Source organism: Cydia fagiglandana, chromosome 5 (genome assembly GCF_963556715.1).
Source record: "Cydia fagiglandana chromosome 5, ilCydFagi1.1, whole genome shotgun sequence".
Classification (NCBI taxonomy): Eukaryota; Metazoa; Arthropoda; class Insecta; order Lepidoptera; family Tortricidae; genus Cydia; species Cydia fagiglandana.
In genome coordinates this window covers 18651781-18669591 of record NC_085936.1, presented here as the reverse complement: position 1 = coordinate 18669591, position 17811 = coordinate 18651781, and the positions used below count along the sequence as shown (strand labels likewise).

The 17811-nt window shown below is 40.6% G+C and overlaps 1 protein-coding gene across 2 annotated transcripts in view; it reads right to left on the bottom strand.

The window, feature by feature from the left end:
- Window positions 1-364: 364 nt before the first annotated feature.
- The window catches only part of LOC134664648 (putative carbonic anhydrase 3), a 48808-nt gene continuing 31361 nt past the window's right edge, over window positions 365-17811 (bottom strand). Inside the window, exons 3-7 of one of the 2 annotated variants that reach the window (XM_063521390.1) lie at window positions 12371-12535; window positions 10246-10384; window positions 5329-5434; window positions 3366-3593; window positions 365-1603 (exon numbers count right to left, since the gene is read on the bottom strand). In XM_063521390.1, the coding sequence (XP_063377460.1) occupies window positions 1349-1603; window positions 3366-3593; window positions 5329-5434; window positions 10246-10384; window positions 12371-12535 (893 nt within the window). In that variant the 3' untranslated portion in view covers window positions 365-1348. Of the gene's footprint in view, window positions 1604-3189; window positions 3594-5194; window positions 5301-5328; window positions 5435-10245; window positions 10385-12370; window positions 12536-17811 lie in introns of those variants that run through there. The other variant, XM_063521389.1, reaches the window with a different exon arrangement.

The window sequence follows — 17811 nt, the reverse complement described above, 5'->3', positions numbered from 1 at the left end:
GTTTGCGGCGAATCGTAGGAGTCTACTGGCCACGGACCATCTCCAATGTTAAACTATGGGAACTGACTGGCCAAAACCCTTTAGCTAAGGAGATACTTCTGCGGAAATGGCGCTGGATAGGACATGTTTTACGAAGGCCAAACAATCACCTATCCAAGCAAGGGCTGACCTGGAAAATTCCCGGAAAAAGAGGACAAGGTCGCCCACGTACCACCTGGAGGCGCACAGTGGAAAAAGAGGCGGCATCAGTTGGCCTCGGCTGGGCGGAGCTGGAAGAGGCCGCGCTGGACCGCGAAGAATGGAAATCCCTTCTGAGAGCCCTATGTCCCTGATGAGGGATAACAGGATATCATCATCATCAAGGCTCACTTGCACCATTCCACTAACCCGGGGTTAACCGGTTAAACCTGGAGTTACCATGGTAACCAGTACAATTTGACACTAGGTTTACGGTTTAAGCGCTTAACCCTGGGTTAGCGGGATGGTGCAAGTGGGCCTAAGAATTCATTTATCAAACAGCTAAATTAGGTATAAGTAATGGATTTTTGCTGTGATTACTATTTAGCTATTCAACTCTTCATTAGGTATTTCAAAAATAACGATCTAAAGTTGACCTTCTTCATATTCAATTATTCATACTATATAATTCACAACTCATACTTTATTACACTGGTATTATGAGGTCAGCTAATGGCTGAAAAGCTGTTAAAAATGGCATGGTGGCAAATGTAACATGGCGGCTCATTGACGGTCTTTCAATTTACCAAATATAAATTGATTTGACTTAATGATTCATTATGCCTTAAATTAATAAAACAATTCTGAAAATATTAATAAAACTTATGTAGTTTTAGGTATTAAGAAATATTAAGTGAAGCCATGGGCAAACAATAATATCACGCGTAAAGTGATGCAAAATATTGTATCTATATTTATTTTGACAACTGAAGTAGACTGCTTCAGTTTCGCAGTAATTAGATTGTCAAGCGCAAATTTTTGACAGTTGACTTACCGAAGATTGTAAAACATATAGCGCCACCTATTGGTGTCTTCTTGGGAACAACACTTTGCTCCAATTTGCGCATCTTTAGTCTATGTCTATGGCAAAGAAGTCTACAAGACAAAACATTTTATGGCTACGATGCAATCGGTTAGATAGGTCGGAAGTTTTAAATTTTACCACCTCTCTTTGGCCTTAGTGGGGCGGTGGTTTTCATCAAACGTATGATGCCGTACAGAGCCATCTAGTCTTCTGGCACCAATAATTTTCTCTACCTCCAGCGTTAGTGATTTGTCTACGATAAAACGTATAAAAAGAAAAGATGTTATGGCTAAGACATAGGACTCATTACAGGACAATCATTACGACTATACTCGACAGCAACATTAAACTCAAATACAACTTCGCCCTCCCCGCCCCATTCCCCTTCCTCCGCCTCGGTCTAGTGGTAGTAGTTTCCTCGCTAGGGTCGTCCAACTCGTTGTAGCTGAAGTAATTGTTGTCGATGTTGTAGAAAACGACGCGGTCGCCGATTGGCTGGATGGGTCGGAAGTTGTGACGGATCTTGCCGTGGGCTGACTTTAGCTCGCGGAATAGCTCTATCTGAAAACGATTACAATGTATGTTTATAGACAATAAAACAACGAAAAAACGAGGCTGTTTTGCAAGATTAGGTATGTAAGTATTTATTTAGTAAATAAGTATTAGTTTAGTAAAGTAAAGTAATTTGACGTCAGTCATGTAGAACTTATTAGTGAAATGGGGGTTTGGGCGTCTGGGGCAAGCCAAGCCAAGTGACGACCCCGGATCACAACGGCGTAGTCAAAGAGCCCCCGTGCGTGATCGTAGCACGATGTTAAACAGTACTAAGGTGGGGTCCTTACCTGCTCATGAGCTAGTCTCACAGGCTGCTCGAAGTCCAGCCAAGTGACGACCTCCGAGCACGGGGGCGTAGTCAACGAGCCCCTATACGTGAAGTACCGCCGCAGGTCGTAGCAGGATGTTAAACATTACTGCGGTGGGATTCCTTAGCTGCTCATGAGCTAGTCTCACAGGCTGCTGGAAGTCCAGCCAAGTGACGACCTCCGAGCACGGGGGCGTAGTCAACGAGCCTCTATACGTGAAGTACCACCGCAGGTCGTAGCAGGATGTTAAACATTACTGCGGTGGGATTCCTTAGCTGCTCATGAGCTAGTCTCACAGGCTGCTCGAAGTCCAGCCAAGTGACGACCTCCGAGCACGGGGGCGTAGTCAACGAGCCCCTGTACGTGAAGTACCGCCGCAGGTCGTAGCAGGATGTTAAACATTACTGCGGTGGGATTCCTTAGCTGCTCATGAGCTAGTCTCACAGGCTGCTGGAAGTCCAGCCAAGTGACGACCTCCGAGCACGGCGGCGTAGTCAACGAGCCTCTATACGTGAAGTACCACCGCAGGTCGTAGCAGGATGTTAAACATTACTACGGTGGGGTTCCTTACTTGTTCATGAGCTAGTCTCACAGGCTGCTCGAAGTCCAGCCAAGTGACGACCTCCGAGCACGGGGGCGTAGTCAACGAGCCTCTATACGTGAAGTACCGCCGCAGGTCGTACAAGGATATTAAACATTACTGCGGTGGGGTTCCTTACTTGTTCATGAGCTAGTCTCACAGGCTGCTCGAAGTCCAGCCAAGTGACGACCTCCGAGCACGGCGGCGTAGTCAACGAGCCTCTATATGTGAAGTACCGCCGCAGGTCGTAGCAGGATGTTAAACATTACTGCGGTGGGGTTCCTTACCTGCTCATGAGCTAGTCTCACAGGATGCTCGAAGTCCAGCCAAGTGACGACCTCCGAGCACGGCGGCGTAGTCAACGAGCCCCTATACGTGAAGTACCGCCGCAGGTCGTAGCAGGATGTTAAACATTACTGCGGTGGGGTTCCTTACCTGCTCATGAGCTAGTCTCACAGGCTGCTCGAAGTCCAGCCAAGTGACGACCTCCGAGCACGGCGGCGTAGTCAACGAGCCCCTATACGTGAAGTACCACCGCAGGTCGTAGCAGGATGTTATACATTACTGCGGTGGGGTTCCCTTACTTGTTCATGAGCTAGTCTCACAGGCTGCTCGAAGTCCAGCCAAGTGACGACCTCCGAACACGGCGGCGTATTCAACGAGCCCCTGTACGTGAAGTACCGCCGCAGGTCGTAGCAGGATGTTAAACATTACTGCGGTGGGGTTCCTTAGCTGCTCATGAGCTAGTCTCACAGGCTGCTGGAAGTCCAGCCAAGTGACGACCTCCGAGCACGGCGGCGTATTCAACGAGCCCCTGTACGTGAAGTACCACCGCAGGTCGTAGCAGGATGTTAAACATTACTGCGGTGGGGTTCCTTACCTGCTCATGAGCTAGTCTCACAGGCTGCTCGAAGTCCAGCCAAGTGACGACCTCCGAGCACGGCGGCGTAGTCAACGAGCCCCTATACGTGAAGTACCGCCGCAGGTCGTACGGCAGAATGTTGAGGAACGAGAAGGGGTTGCTCATGACTACGGTCGCGTGGGGTTCCGTCACGTTCCCGAGCGCTGACGTGATGTCGTCGTAGGCGGGGTGCTGGTGGCGGTCGAGCTGGAAATATTCATTTGGTACTTAAGTTTTTATTAAGAAAAAGGTTTGGGGAAAACAATATACGTAAACCTAATTTTCTGTGTCTTGGGTTCCGGAAGTAAAGTAAGTAATGGACTATATCAGACAATTTATACAATTCCAACGATCCCGTCAAAAATATTTTAGGAAAATAATAAAAACCCTTATTTATATTTTAAAATTATTTTTATTATAAGTTTCATTACACTTAGGTCTCGTCAGATTTATTTACAGCAGAGGTAAATGACCTACTGCGGAACCTTGATAACATGCTACGAACCCCTAAGGAAGCACTTAAGAAACCCAGGACTATAATATCGTTGAGTATGGGCATAGAGAAATAAGTAAAACTTAGTGCTCACTCCTAGGCACAAATTTACTAGCACATTATTTACCGGAATAGGAAAGAAATAATACCTATAGTAGATAATTTAATTACTACAATAATAGTAGACTTGCGTATAGCACTTAAGGCCTTATTGAATAAATTGATAAATCGTCTCTATTAATAAGTGCAATTATTTAAACTAGCGCTATTCTTAAGACATACAACACACCATTTCCTTCTACTAATCACCCATTTAGCGGAAAACTGTTTTTATACTCCTCATCCATGGTTCGTAATAGAAGCATTCATTAGGTATCTTCGAATGTACAGGTTTATGATTGCGTTATAATGCCTTGCATTCAAAACAGGAATGTGTTCGTCCTTAGGTGTAAGCACTTTCAATTAGCATTCTAGGAAAATATAGTGACCTAAGTGTATTGAGTCTAGTTTTGTTTGTTGTGTATATGATTGTAAACAAAATTGCGTAGGTGTCTAGAGCTGCTGAGAATACAATATGTTGAGGGTGAGGAATCTATATTTCACTTCTATTAAATTGTGATCAAAGTGATTTCCTACGGCTGGCAGAATACATTTACGGTTTTACTAGTATTCGCATGCACATTGGCAAGGCTTAGGTAGGTGAAAACTAGCTAGTGTTTTCACGGGAAAAAAGTTTTCTCTTTCTTGAGTGCTCGCGTACAAAACGAAAAACGTCTGCAAAACGCATGCTAAGTATTTATGAGTTTCACTAGTCGTTATGCCGCCAGCGGGGAGTCCCCGCCTGCTGTCTATCTGTCATCGACCAATGAAACTGGGCCTTGACTGATTTGTTTCATAACTGGCTGGTTCATATTACCTCGTAGAAGAAATCGTCGCTGTTTTTGACAGCCTCCTTGGCGGTGTGGTACTCGTCCTTGTAGAACACCATGTGCAGCTCCATGGGGAAATGTTTCGTAACTGACTGGTTCATATTACCCCGTAGAAGAAAGATAGCACTACAGCGAGCCCGTCGCTGTGTTTGACGGCCAGGACGGCCTCCTTGGCGGTGTGGTACTCGTCCTTGTAGAACACCATGTGGAGCTCCATGGGGAAATTTTCCGTAAATGACTGGTTCATATTACCTCGTAGAAGAAAGATAGCACAGCGAGCCCGTCGCTGTGTTTGACGGCCTCCTTGGCGGTGTGGTACTCGTCCTTGTAGAACACCATGTGTAGCTCAATGAGGAAATGTCCCGTAACTGACTGGTTCATATTACCTCGTAGAAGAAAGCTAGCACAGCGAGCCCGTCGCTGTGTTTGACGGCCTCCTTGGCGGTGTGGTACTCGTCCTTGTAGAACACCATGTGTAGCTCCATGGGGAAATGTTCCGTAACTGACTGGTTCATATTACCTCGTAGAAGAAAGCTAGCACAGCGAGCCCGTCGCTGTGTTTGATGGCCTCCTTGGCGGTGTGGTACTGGTCCTTGTAAAACACCATGTGGAGCTCCATGGGGAAACTGAAAATTAACACCACTTATTTTTATTCTTTATACGGCCCCGACACTATCATGGATACTGACATTACTTTGACGGAATGACGTTTTTAGTGATAGTGTAGGGAGTGTCATGAAGGAATGACGGCAAGTAATGAAGTTTATTTTAATAATTTCCGTCAGTATTGGAGTTATGTCAAAGTAATGATACTAGAAATGACATTATACTGACAGTGAATTGGTTAGAATGATGGAATCAGAAATGACAGAAAGAATGATGGACGATAATGAAGTTATTAAACATTTTTAATATTTTTGAAGAAATGTCAAAATAATGACATTATACTGATAGTGAGTGGAGCGCATCACTCTAATCCCTCATTCCGTCATTTAAAGTACTTTAGAAGAATGTTTTATACTAACAAGAGTAATTACTGGCATTGAAATCAATAAGTGAAGTATACCTACTCTATTATCATTGCTCTAAAGTTTATTTTCACTTGACTTTTAAGAAAAAAGGAAAACATGCAGAATACGATGCACAAAGAAAATCTCTGTCCCTTTCTAAAAGTATCCATACATGAAATAAAAATTAAAAACCTTTTATTTTATGTTGTTTACAACAATTTAATTATATTTTTACCGGGAAACGCGAAAATCTAAATTTAGTTATCTGCCTCTTTATCGTTCGAGTATGCAAAAGTGAGGATGATGATGATGAAAAGTGATAGAGAGGTTAGATAACGAAACTTCGTGTTTCGCGGTAGACCCCCAGATTGTGATGGATTGTGGTAGTGGCGCCCCCTACGCAGAGTTTCGAGTAATATTCCCTATTTAGGGAAGTAGAATAATATTACGCAATACTCTGCTTAGGGGGCGCCTCTAGCACATACTGAGGGCTTACCGCGTAATTTCGTTTTCTGCCTCTTTATCACTCTTGCGTATTCGAGCGTTAGAGACTGATAACGAAATTCCGATTTTCGCATTTCGAAGACCAGACCCTCTGAATTTGCTAGTGGACCCTACGCCGACTTTTGCGTAATATTCCATTTTGCATAGAGTTCAATATATTTTTTTAAATATGGTCAACATCCCTATTTTGTATATTCTGTATATGGCCTTATATAATAACATGTTGTAAGTATGCATCTATCCTATAAGTAAACTCTCTGGTTTATGGCATTATTTATAAACGCGTTACTGACCTGAATTAGCTATGAATAGTTTTGATCTTCTCGTTTTGATCTTTATCTCTCATTTTGACTTATGTATTTGTAAGAAGGATAAAACATATTAACTAAATCAGGCCTGTAAAACTTAAAAAGTTTTATGACTAATTGAGAATGAATAGTTAGTGTTTATGGTTGAATGTTCCATATAAGACTATCCCGTTCGAACTTGCTTTATGACGGACTCTTTTTTTATACCTCCTTACTTCGAACCTCCACAGATACTGTTTTTACTAAACGTCAGGTCAACCGCAGAAACCCCGACTAGTTTTAATCAGCAAAATCCTAACCACTTTTTTAATAATTAATATAATTATGTACAAGTATTAGTATTTCGGATACCCCCTGTGTCTTAAAGTGGGCTATAATGGTTTGTACAAAATAAAACGAAAGAACATGTACATTAAATTACAATGAAACTACACAATAAATTGAATATAAACCCAGTACTTACGGTGTACGGAAATCTCAACGCTACGACTACACATATTTCGTCGGCTAGAAGACTGGCGTCAACTAACAAACAAGTTGAAAAAAAAAAAAAAAATTTTTTTTTTTTCTTAGTATATGACATTTATTTCAGTTTATAATTTATATAGTAGGGTTTCTACTTGATAAAAACAAATTAAAATATTTCCTGGAAATAATTTAATTTGTTCAAATACTTCATTGTAACAAACAAGTTGTTGTGTTGCTGTTTGCGAGCGAGAAAATTCGAATATTGGCGAGAACTTTTAAATTTTAGCAGTGTTTTAAGCTGTTATTTTATATTTTAGCGCTTTGATTCACTTTACCGGATCCGAGACCGGATCCGGTGAATTTTGCCGGATCCGGTATCTTAAAAAATGTGCCGGATCCGGCCGGATTACCGGATCCGCCGGACCGGATTGCAATCCCTACATATCAGGTACCTTTTTTCTTAACCAAATTATACATTCTTACATAACAGAAGAATCCAGTAGGTACAGTCGTATAGTAGGTAGCATGCAAAGTATTCAAATAGTTCGGTACACCATATAATAGGTATGTATGGCGTACCGAACTATTTGAATAGGTACTTTGGATGCTACCTACTATATGATGCTGATTGTACTTTAAGAATAGTTTGATTCCCGGTTCGTGGTAAGAATAAAAAAAAATATTTGGATACATTTTTAACTACCAATCTTTCACACAGTCATGGCGCACGCACGCACGAAAAGGTTGAAACAAATAAATATTCTTTTTAATTAACTATTTCTTTTTCTGCATTTTTCTGGCTCATCGGGCATAGAGTTGCCACAGTACATAGTATAATTACTACAGGTTAGAAATATTTGAATTGATGATTGAATAATGTCTTGGTTTTGTGTTCTTCAAAACGTACACTACAACATAACTAAGAACGGTTAGGAAAATAATAACTTAAAATTCCCCGTGAAAGGTAATGATGAAAATACTGATAGAAATACTGATAAGTGTGTGGGGAGATTTAGGAATGTCATTACCTGACTGGACCAAACGCTGGAGCGTCATGAAATTTCATGTCATTGCTAATGATAGTGTCGGGGCCGTATTAGAAATGTACCTATAGTTCTTGCTCCTAATGTAGTACACAACCCAATGAGGAAGTGAGATAAATCTAAAACAGTACCTGGGCATTTTCACTTAACTGTGCACCTTTAACGGCCGGTTAGCAATCACAACTGACGGTCAATGTCAAATCCCATACATTTTGTCAGGAATTTAACGGTTAGAAGTTACTGAAACATCGACTTAAGTCGCGCTTTAAATTGCAAGTTTAAATGAAAATGCCCACCTAAGTCAATACACAGTTGACTAACTGTAAGGCCTCTTCCCCTCCCTTCCCTTCCCTTTGGCCATCGGCAATATCAACACTGCCCACCCCCTAGCCTATCAGCTGGCGACACCCTTGCAAGGCCTGTAATAGAGATATTTTTTTTATAAAAGCTTGTAAAATTTGTTAAAAAGTCGTTCTATTCCGGAAATGTATATGTAGTTACAAACTAAGGAACAGGTGTTATTGAGGTAAACTTACTGGTGCTCGACGCGGTCCCAGTACATCATCTTGAAACTTAAGTCATTGTCTATAGAGGTGACAGCAAGGTGCCATCTATTGGGCATTAGCATGTCGTGCACTAGTACGGTTTACCTTATACTTATTATAAGACCTAACGATCAATACAGGTGCATACCTACTTATTGTGACTAGATGACATAGTAAATCACCCATATGTTTTATGTATTGTTTTAATCGCACCAGAACAATATGCAGATTAACCGAAGGAATGGCGATTAGCATGAACCCACAGTAATTATTATAATAACGCCGCTAAGTATGGCTATTCATTTACAATTGTTCTATACTTACATGTGAAACACGACATAATGCTCACGACTCTATCCGGTTCGCTATATTTTTAATACCTACGAGTACATTGTGTTATATAATAGGTTAGATGAGGTATCAGAAATATTGGGGCAAAAGAAACACTTGTAGGGGAATCATCATCATACTGTTTCGTTTTTCGAAAGAGACAGCTTTTTGCCCCGAGCAAAATAAACTATGATAATTCCATTCATCCCACCTGACCAGTATTTACCAGCATTTATTTTTATCCAAATTATAATCATATATAGGCCAGTCAAATTATAAATTATATCTAAGAATGCGTTTTGAGAAATTAATTCCCAGCAAGCTGAAAATAATTTTTCACCACACCAGCTCGGAAAGAATTACTTTGCACTTCAAAAACGAATAGCAAAGTTGCATTTTATCCACATGTGAGGCAAAGTAATCAAATGCAAATTTTGAGATGTTTTCTTATGTTTGCTGGTAGAATTGACTTTTAAATGATGATTTTGGATGATAAATATTTAATAACATTGATTTGGTTTTGATTTGGTTTGATTTTGTTTGATATTTTACATTTAATATTTGCTTCGGGTTGGTGTGGTGAAAAATGTTGTGTTTCACTGGGGGCAAATTTTGTTTAACCCTCGTGCTTTGAAACCCTCGCAACGCTCAAGATTCCATTTTTCGAACCACTCGCTACGCTCGTGGTTCAATTTTGGAATCTTTCGCTTGCTCGGGTATCAATATTAGCACGAGCGGTTAAACAACAACTTTGCCCCCTTGTAAAACAAATAACTATTAATACCTTCATTTGGTCCTAAATGCGTATATCTGAGTTTGCTCCATCCCAGGAGGTATGGATATTTTTTGGGAGCCTTGGGAGATACTTTTCACCTTAGATTGACAAAACCACTCTATGTAGAAGGAACCCACCGTCAAAATCAATGTCACTACCAGCAATAAGGTTGTTGTAGATCATAATCTGGTAACAGTTTGAAAAAGAGCAAAAAAATTTCCACATCTCCTGGAATCGAGGAAACTCGGTTTAGGTACACTAAGAACCAAATGAAGGTATTAAGACGATTTCCAGCTTGTTGGGAATTAATTCCTGGAAAAATCTAATTTGATTGGCTTAATATGCAAAAGAAATAATGTCAGACTTGTAAAGCATTTCAAGAGGAAGGGCGTGAGTATTTGAACTTTGTAAAGTGAAATTAGATTATCAGAACTGACGAGAGACAGAAAGTTACCTTCTATGGTTGATCTTGTCCTCCGAGCCGAAGGTGTCGTTATCTCCCCAATGGAAATGCATCTGACTAAAGATGTAGTCGCCCTCTAGCGGACCGCCGCGTACTCGCGGATGTGGTTCGTTTTCCACCTCTATCAGAACTGCAAACAAAAAGTTATAATATTAATGTTTTTTAACTATATAATTATTATCACTTCGAATGAATTGACGAAGCAGCACTAGCAGAAGTGGCGGCGAGTCAAAATTATTCGGGTGCAAGTCGAAAGTAAATTTGGCTTTCCTTTTGTCAGTTGAAAGTCCGACTCGCACGCAAGGGTGTGTTAACATTAATATCTGGGAGACCGAGCTTTGCTCGGGAAACATAATTATAAAACTCAACAATGCGCGTTTTCCCAGAGATAATACCTAGCTAGATCGACTTTTCGCCCCCAAAAACCCCCATATAGCAAATTTCCTCGAAATCGTTAGAGCAGTTTCCGACATATCCCCCAAATATATGTATAAATAGACAAGAAGGTACGTATTAGATTAACAATATACCTACCGCAGTATAAAAAATCTCATCGCGCCAATGAAGATATATTGTAACATTGCATATATTATTCGTAGTGAAGATACCCGTTTCTTAGTATTCTCGTTGTTTCACTGATATGATCGTGGAATGATCTATAGTTTACTATCAGTTACATGCAATGGATACGTATCATCCACTTCACCTGCACTTGTAAGTGCGTCATGTAACTTAATATCGATACCGCAAATACTAAGTATCATTTACTTGATCGTTACCGTCCTTCTTTCTTTACTGGGGAAGCTGATTTGACTAGTAGCCTATTGCAACATTGATAATGGGGTTTGGTAAACGGTCTCGCTTTCAGTACGGCCCTATGGCCGTATGGATAAAACGAGGACACAGAATAAATAAAAGTACTAGGTACAGAAGACTCACTCTCTAACAAAACGCGTCTTTTACGATCAACACAGATATGGCCGCTAGGTGGCGACAGCGCCACGCGCGGCTTATGGCTTTCCCCAAAATTGGGACGGAACGGATGTACTTTTAGCTACCTGTAGCAAAGCAACGAAATCGCGGAGTGAGCCACGCCTGACGAGGGTCAATGATAAAGAACCCTAATGTGCTACGGATTTGACTCCCATGTATATAACTATACATGTTCAACAGAAATTAATGGTTTCGAAGATACCCAAATATAAAATTCATAAAAACATAGAATGGCATGTTGCACTCGTGTAGACTTGAAGAGCAGGCGCTGCAATTCCACTGGTTGCTAAATTATCTCGCTAATTAAGACTTTGGCGCAAAATTCTTGACTACACTGCAATTTACCTACGTTTCACAAGCGCAACGGAAGTTAGCCCCAGTTTTTAAGTCGGATTAAATGGCGAAATAAATTAAAAACTATAGGTACTTTAAAATAATAGGACATACTCGTAACTACCTACTTATTTTACTCAAGGGAAAACTTGTTAAGTTGTTACTATCAACGGATCTAGTCCCGATAATTATAACAATTTAGTATATTATTAAAAAAAAATTATGTGGATTTCGTCGACCTTTTACCGGTGTTCATTATTTGTAAATAACCAATTTGATACCAAGTTCGTCGGGCAGCGTGATCTGCTTCACGCGCAGTTGATGTTTACCAAGCTTGGTGTGTGCCTTCTGTAGCTTAGTGTTTGTGCCTTACCAGTGTGCCCGTTGTTGGTGACGTGCACGTCATCGATGGAATCGTCACCCACGAGCTCGATGTCGGGCAGCGTGACCTGCTTCACTCGCAGTTGATGTTGACCATGCCTTGGTGTGCCTTCTGTAGCTAGTGTTTGTGCCTTACCAGTGTGCCCGTTGTTGGTGACGTGCACGTCGTCGATGGAATCGTCACCCAGGATCTCGATGTCGGACAGCGTGACCTGCTTCACTCGCAGTTGATGTTGACCAAGCCTTGGAGCCCAATCCGCATTGGGCTAGCGTGGGGACTATAGCCCAAGCCCTCTCGCGCTCGAGAGGAGGCCTGTGCCCAGCAGTGGGACGTATATATATAGGCTGAGATGATGATGATGATGATGAAGCCTTGGAGTGCCTTCTGTAGCTAGTGTTTGTGCCTTACCAGTGTGCCCGTTGTTGGTGACGTGCACGTCGTCGATCGAGTCGTCGAAGCCAACGAACTCGATGTCGGGCAGCGTGACCTGCTTCACGCGCAGCACGTTGATGTTGATAGGGCTCTGGTGCTTGCCCGTGCACTCTCGGTAGCGCTCGCCCCAGTGCGTTGGACCTGGGTAATAAAAGAAGTTTGCAGCGTTCTGTCTCTTTAAACACGACACGTGAAATAAACTTTAATGGTGAGATGGAAACGTTAAAAAAATTGTATAAAAAATCACGTTCAGAGCAATTCCTCCGGTATTTATAAGTACTTAGATTATTTCAGAATCATAATGTACTTATAATTAAGCCCTTCAAAACTCTTGGTTGCCGAAATAGAATTAAATATATTACTAAACATTTTAACCGCAATAAAGCATTAACGTATTGACATTGAAGTTGTAACATTCATATTATATAATTACTTATAGTATGAAGTTCTACAAGACTACAATTCGTTCAATAAACAATTAAACAGTAGGATTAATTACCCCATCAATATTACGTAAATAACTCTTCCATATAAATTATTCCTTAATTACAGTTATCTGAAATTGTAGTTATTTTAATAAGGGATTATTTTTAAGTACTAATAATTGATCTAGTAACCTTTGTCACGCCATTATGCAGTCAAGGTCCATAATATGGATCATAGTTCTGAAGTATTTTCCTCCGAATGCCCCAGTTTCCATTTATCTTAACTCTGAAGGTTTTGTGACTGTCGGAAGTATAAGTGCAGTGCGAAACAACGCACAATTGCCAAACTGACTGAATATACCTACCAGGGTCTGTTGCACTAAACCACAGAATAAGTAATAGTATTATCATACAGAACGGACACGCACCGCCCCGCCCCGACTCGGATTACCTCGCCCCGCGACTGAGTTCTGACGGACTCCTGACGTACGCTCAGTTCGGCTAGCGACGCCGCGACGCGATGACGCAACGTTTAAAATGCCGGTGTATTGTGCGATGTACGGGTAGTACGGATACCTACTTATTGTAGAAATGAATAATAATATAGTTTTCCAAAGAGACGAAATATGTATCAGTAAATAAGGCTATACTTTTGCGTAAAAATAATAATATCATATGAATTAAAACCCGTTCGTTGAATTTGTGAATGTTAAGCCAACATTTAATATTTAAAGTACCTAAACCTTCTACACAGATATTCCTCGTAAATGTTTTATTTTTAGTTTAACACTCTTTTCACAAAAAAGAACTTGTTGGTCGTAGCTGGGGTTCTAAGGTCCACCACCTTGCATTTTGGAGACAAAGCAAACCGCTTGGAACAGGTGTTCCTGGGGATGATCTGAGCCGATTAAGCCCGGTTGCCAGAGGTTCCACCCAGCAGGTGGGCAGGGGAGGGGGGGCAAAAGTGGCTCCGGCGCGCCTCACTCTAAGCTATATATCTGCATACATCTAGCAAGTATATCAAGTTTGGTGTCTTTTTCGTGTAATTCGAGGATGAAAAATTCATTTCTGTGACTAAATTTTCACTCTTCCATACAAAAAAATCGAGAAATTAAAAATTCCAAAAAAATCTTTTCACTTTTTTTTTCGAAAATCCTCTACAAAATTAAAACTATGAGGATTTGCTCTAGAAAAAAAATACCTGTGAATAGCCCAGTTATCCTACTATATAGAATAGTAAACTTGTTAAACATTTTTTTTTCATAACTCTGATAAAAAAAATGTTTTGTGTCGCGCGGCGTACCTGCATTGTAAGAGCGGTATGCAGCGTTTAGGATTTTTAAGTATGTTTCGATGGTTTCTGATAAGTTGTTATTCTTCTGGTTGTAGAAAATTACTTCTGGACGTGATATATATACAAATATAAATTAAATGTATAAATATAGATGTTGGGAAAACTTTCGCCAATAGAGTTATTATAAATGTGATAAAATTAACAAAGCAGATGTTTGATTAAAATGCGGGTTAAAATACGAGTAAGATATATATTGTTCGCAATTGCCACTACATGCCCATGGGTCCGTGCATTTTAGTTTTTTCTTAACGCAGTTGCACCTCCCTGCGCATTTTGTTTTGCAGTGGCAACGAATAAGCTCTAAACAACAGGTAGGCTTGTACATATGGGCTCCCAATAACCATTTTGTTTGGACCAGCTCCAGTCAGCAGGACATGGAAGCTGTTGCTGAGGGGCTATAATCTGTCCCCAAACATAGCCTCCTTGGTAAACTGCACGGAGAATATGTTTACGTAGGTAGCGCATCTTCCATTGGAGGCAGATTCTCTAACTGAAGATTATTTTTTGTAAAAAGTACTTTTCGGCACTCTTTTACACTTGTACTTGTACCTGATCCGAACACTGTAACACAATGCATAGTATCAGAATAATGTCTAAGGACCAATTCACATCTCGTAATTCAAATCTGTTCAGATTTAATATTGTAAGACTCTTACTTGTCATACAAGACAATAACATTTTTTTCCAAAATTGGCTGCTCAATGTTGTTTTGTTTACCGTATTTAAATCCCTCCGGAACATTACAAGGACCACTAAAACCAGGATTGTCAGATCCCTCATATTTCCCACTTTTCTGTATGCTGTATGTCTCACATGGACACTAAGGGCATCCGAAAAACAGAAAGTGAATGCACTAGAGATGTGGTGCTGGAGACGAATGCTGGGCATATCATGGACTGAGCATCAATTATTGAGGAGCTTGGCATTAAAGAGCGGTTGCTTTCTACGGGCAAAACTCGGTACTCAACTTCTTTCGACACGTGTCTCGTCGAGACGGAACATCTACAGAACGTCTAGTTGTGCAAGAAAGAGTAGGAGGTGACAGGGCTAGGGGAAGATCTCTAATGAGATGTACTGACCAAACCAAATCAGTGTGTCGGTCACAGTAAGCGAATGCTTACGGAAAGCAGCTCTACGGGAGGAATGGCGACGTGTCGTTAAATGAGTCGCTCAAAAGTTTTCATAATGGCCACGACCACTCTATCAAGAGTGTAACGAAGAAGAAGGCCCTCCGTTACAGCAGGATATGCGCTTTAAGCTGAAATACGCTTTTTTTCCCTTTCCACACACAAAAGAAACTGTGTTGTAACCTGAAAAGGCGTGGAAAAATGGCAAGACTACTATCCTTTCTGGTCCTGTAAAATAAATCATATATCTATGAGTTACAAATAAAATCATATATTTAAAGAAAGTTTGCAGCACGTGACCATTAGCCCAGTTGACCTGTCTCTTATTGCGGTGACATATTTATTTATTTTATTTACAATTAATGGAAGAACTACAAACGTTAGCTTAAGAAAATGCAATAGCATGGCACGAGAGGAACAGGTGATTCTTTCCTGTGCCAATCCTCCATTAATTGTAAATAAAATAAATATGTCACCGCAGTATACGAGACAGCTCACCAGGGCAATTGGTCAAGTGCTGCAAACTTTCTTTAAATATATGATTTTATTTGTAACGCATAGATATATAATTTATTTTACAGGACCAGAAAGGTCAGAAGTCTTGTCATTCTTCCACACCTTTTCAGGTTGCGACACTGTTTCTTTTTTGTATGGACAGGGGAAAAAGCGTATTTCAAGCTTGGAGCGCATATCCTGCCGTAACGGAGGGGTTTAAATACGGCAAACAAGGCAATATTGAGCAGGCATTGCCAATATTGATAAAAATTGTTATTGTCTTGTATGGCAAGTAAGAGTCTTACAATAGTAAGTATGGACAGATTTGAATTACGAGGTGTGAATTGGCCCCTAGACGTTATTTTAACAAAATGCATAGTATTTTGTTACTGATTTTACGAGTACATCAGGTACAAGTACGAGTGCAAAAGACTGCCGAAAAGTACTTTTTACAAAAAAAAATCTTCAGTTAGAGAATCTGCATCCAATGAAAGATGCCCTACCCACGTAAACATATTTCTCCGTGCAGTTTACCAAGGAGGCTATGTTTGGGGACAGATTATAGCCCCTCAGCAACAGCTTCCATGTCCTGCTGACTGGAGCTGGTCCAAACAAAATGGTTATTGGGAGCCCATATGTACAAGCCTACCTGCGGCGGCTGCTGCTTGTTTAGAGCTTATTCGTTGCCGCTGCAAAACAAAATGCGCAGGGAGGTGCAACTGCGTTAAGAAAAAACTAAAATGCACGGACCCATGGGCATGTAGTGGCAATTGCGAACAATATATATCTTACTCGTATTTTAACCCGCATTTTAATCAAACATCTGCTTTGTTAATTTTATCACATTTATAATAACTCTATTGGCGAAAGTTTTCCCAACATCTATATTTATACGTTTAATTTATATTTGTATATATATCACGTCCAGAAGTAATTTTCTACAACCAGAACAATAACAACTTATCAGAAACCATCGAAACATACTTAAAAATCCTAAACGCTGCATACCGCTCTTACAATGCAGGTACGCCGCGCGACACAAAACATTTTTTTTATCAGAGTTATGAAAAAAAAATGTTTAACAAGTTTACTATTCTATATAGTAGGATAACTGGGCTATTCACAGGTATTTTTTTTCTAGAGCAAATCCTCATAGTTTTAATTTTGTAGAAGATTTTCGAAAAAAGAAGTGAAAAGATTTTTTTGGAATTTTTAATTTCTCGATTTTTTTGTATGGAAGAGTGAAAATTTAGTCACAGAAATGAATTCTTCATCCTCGAATTACACGAAAAAGACACCAAACTTGATATAGTTGCTAGATGTATGCAGATATATAGCTTAGAGTGAGGCGCGCCGGAGCCACTTTTGCCCCCCCTCCCCTGCCCACCTGCTGGGTGGAACCTCTTGGCAACCGGGCTTAATCGGCTCAGATCACCCCCAGAAACACCTGTTCCAAGCGGTTTGCTTTGTCTCCAAAATGCAAGGTCCCCTTAGAAAACAGGACCTTAGACCTTCTGCTATCGCGGGACATTCGCGTTTGATTTTTAATTAAATTTTAAGGATTTAAGAAATAATTATTTATGTTATATAAAATAATCAATAGGCATCAACAATAAGGTACATTTAATAATGGCGTGTTGAAAGTCCAAGTACGTGCAGGACTATAAACTGACAAAGCCAATTCAACAATTGGAGCGAAATAAAACATAAACCTATATTTTGTTACACATAAACCTATATTTTGTTTTTTTACGTATTTATGCAACGCAGCGGGCCGCTCGTCGTGTCCTTCGGCCGGCCTCGGCAAACCTCGGCTTCGCCTTCCCCGCGCGCCGCACGTAGGGTTGCCAGATCGAAAGGCGCTATTATCGGGAAACAATATCAAGTTTTCGGGATTTTGGGACTTAAGTCGGGAAAAAAAAAACATTCAAATTAAATAATAAAATTGTATTAAAAACAACGATATTTTACATTATTGGCACTAATGGCACTACGTCAGCTCGCTCGCTCGACGAC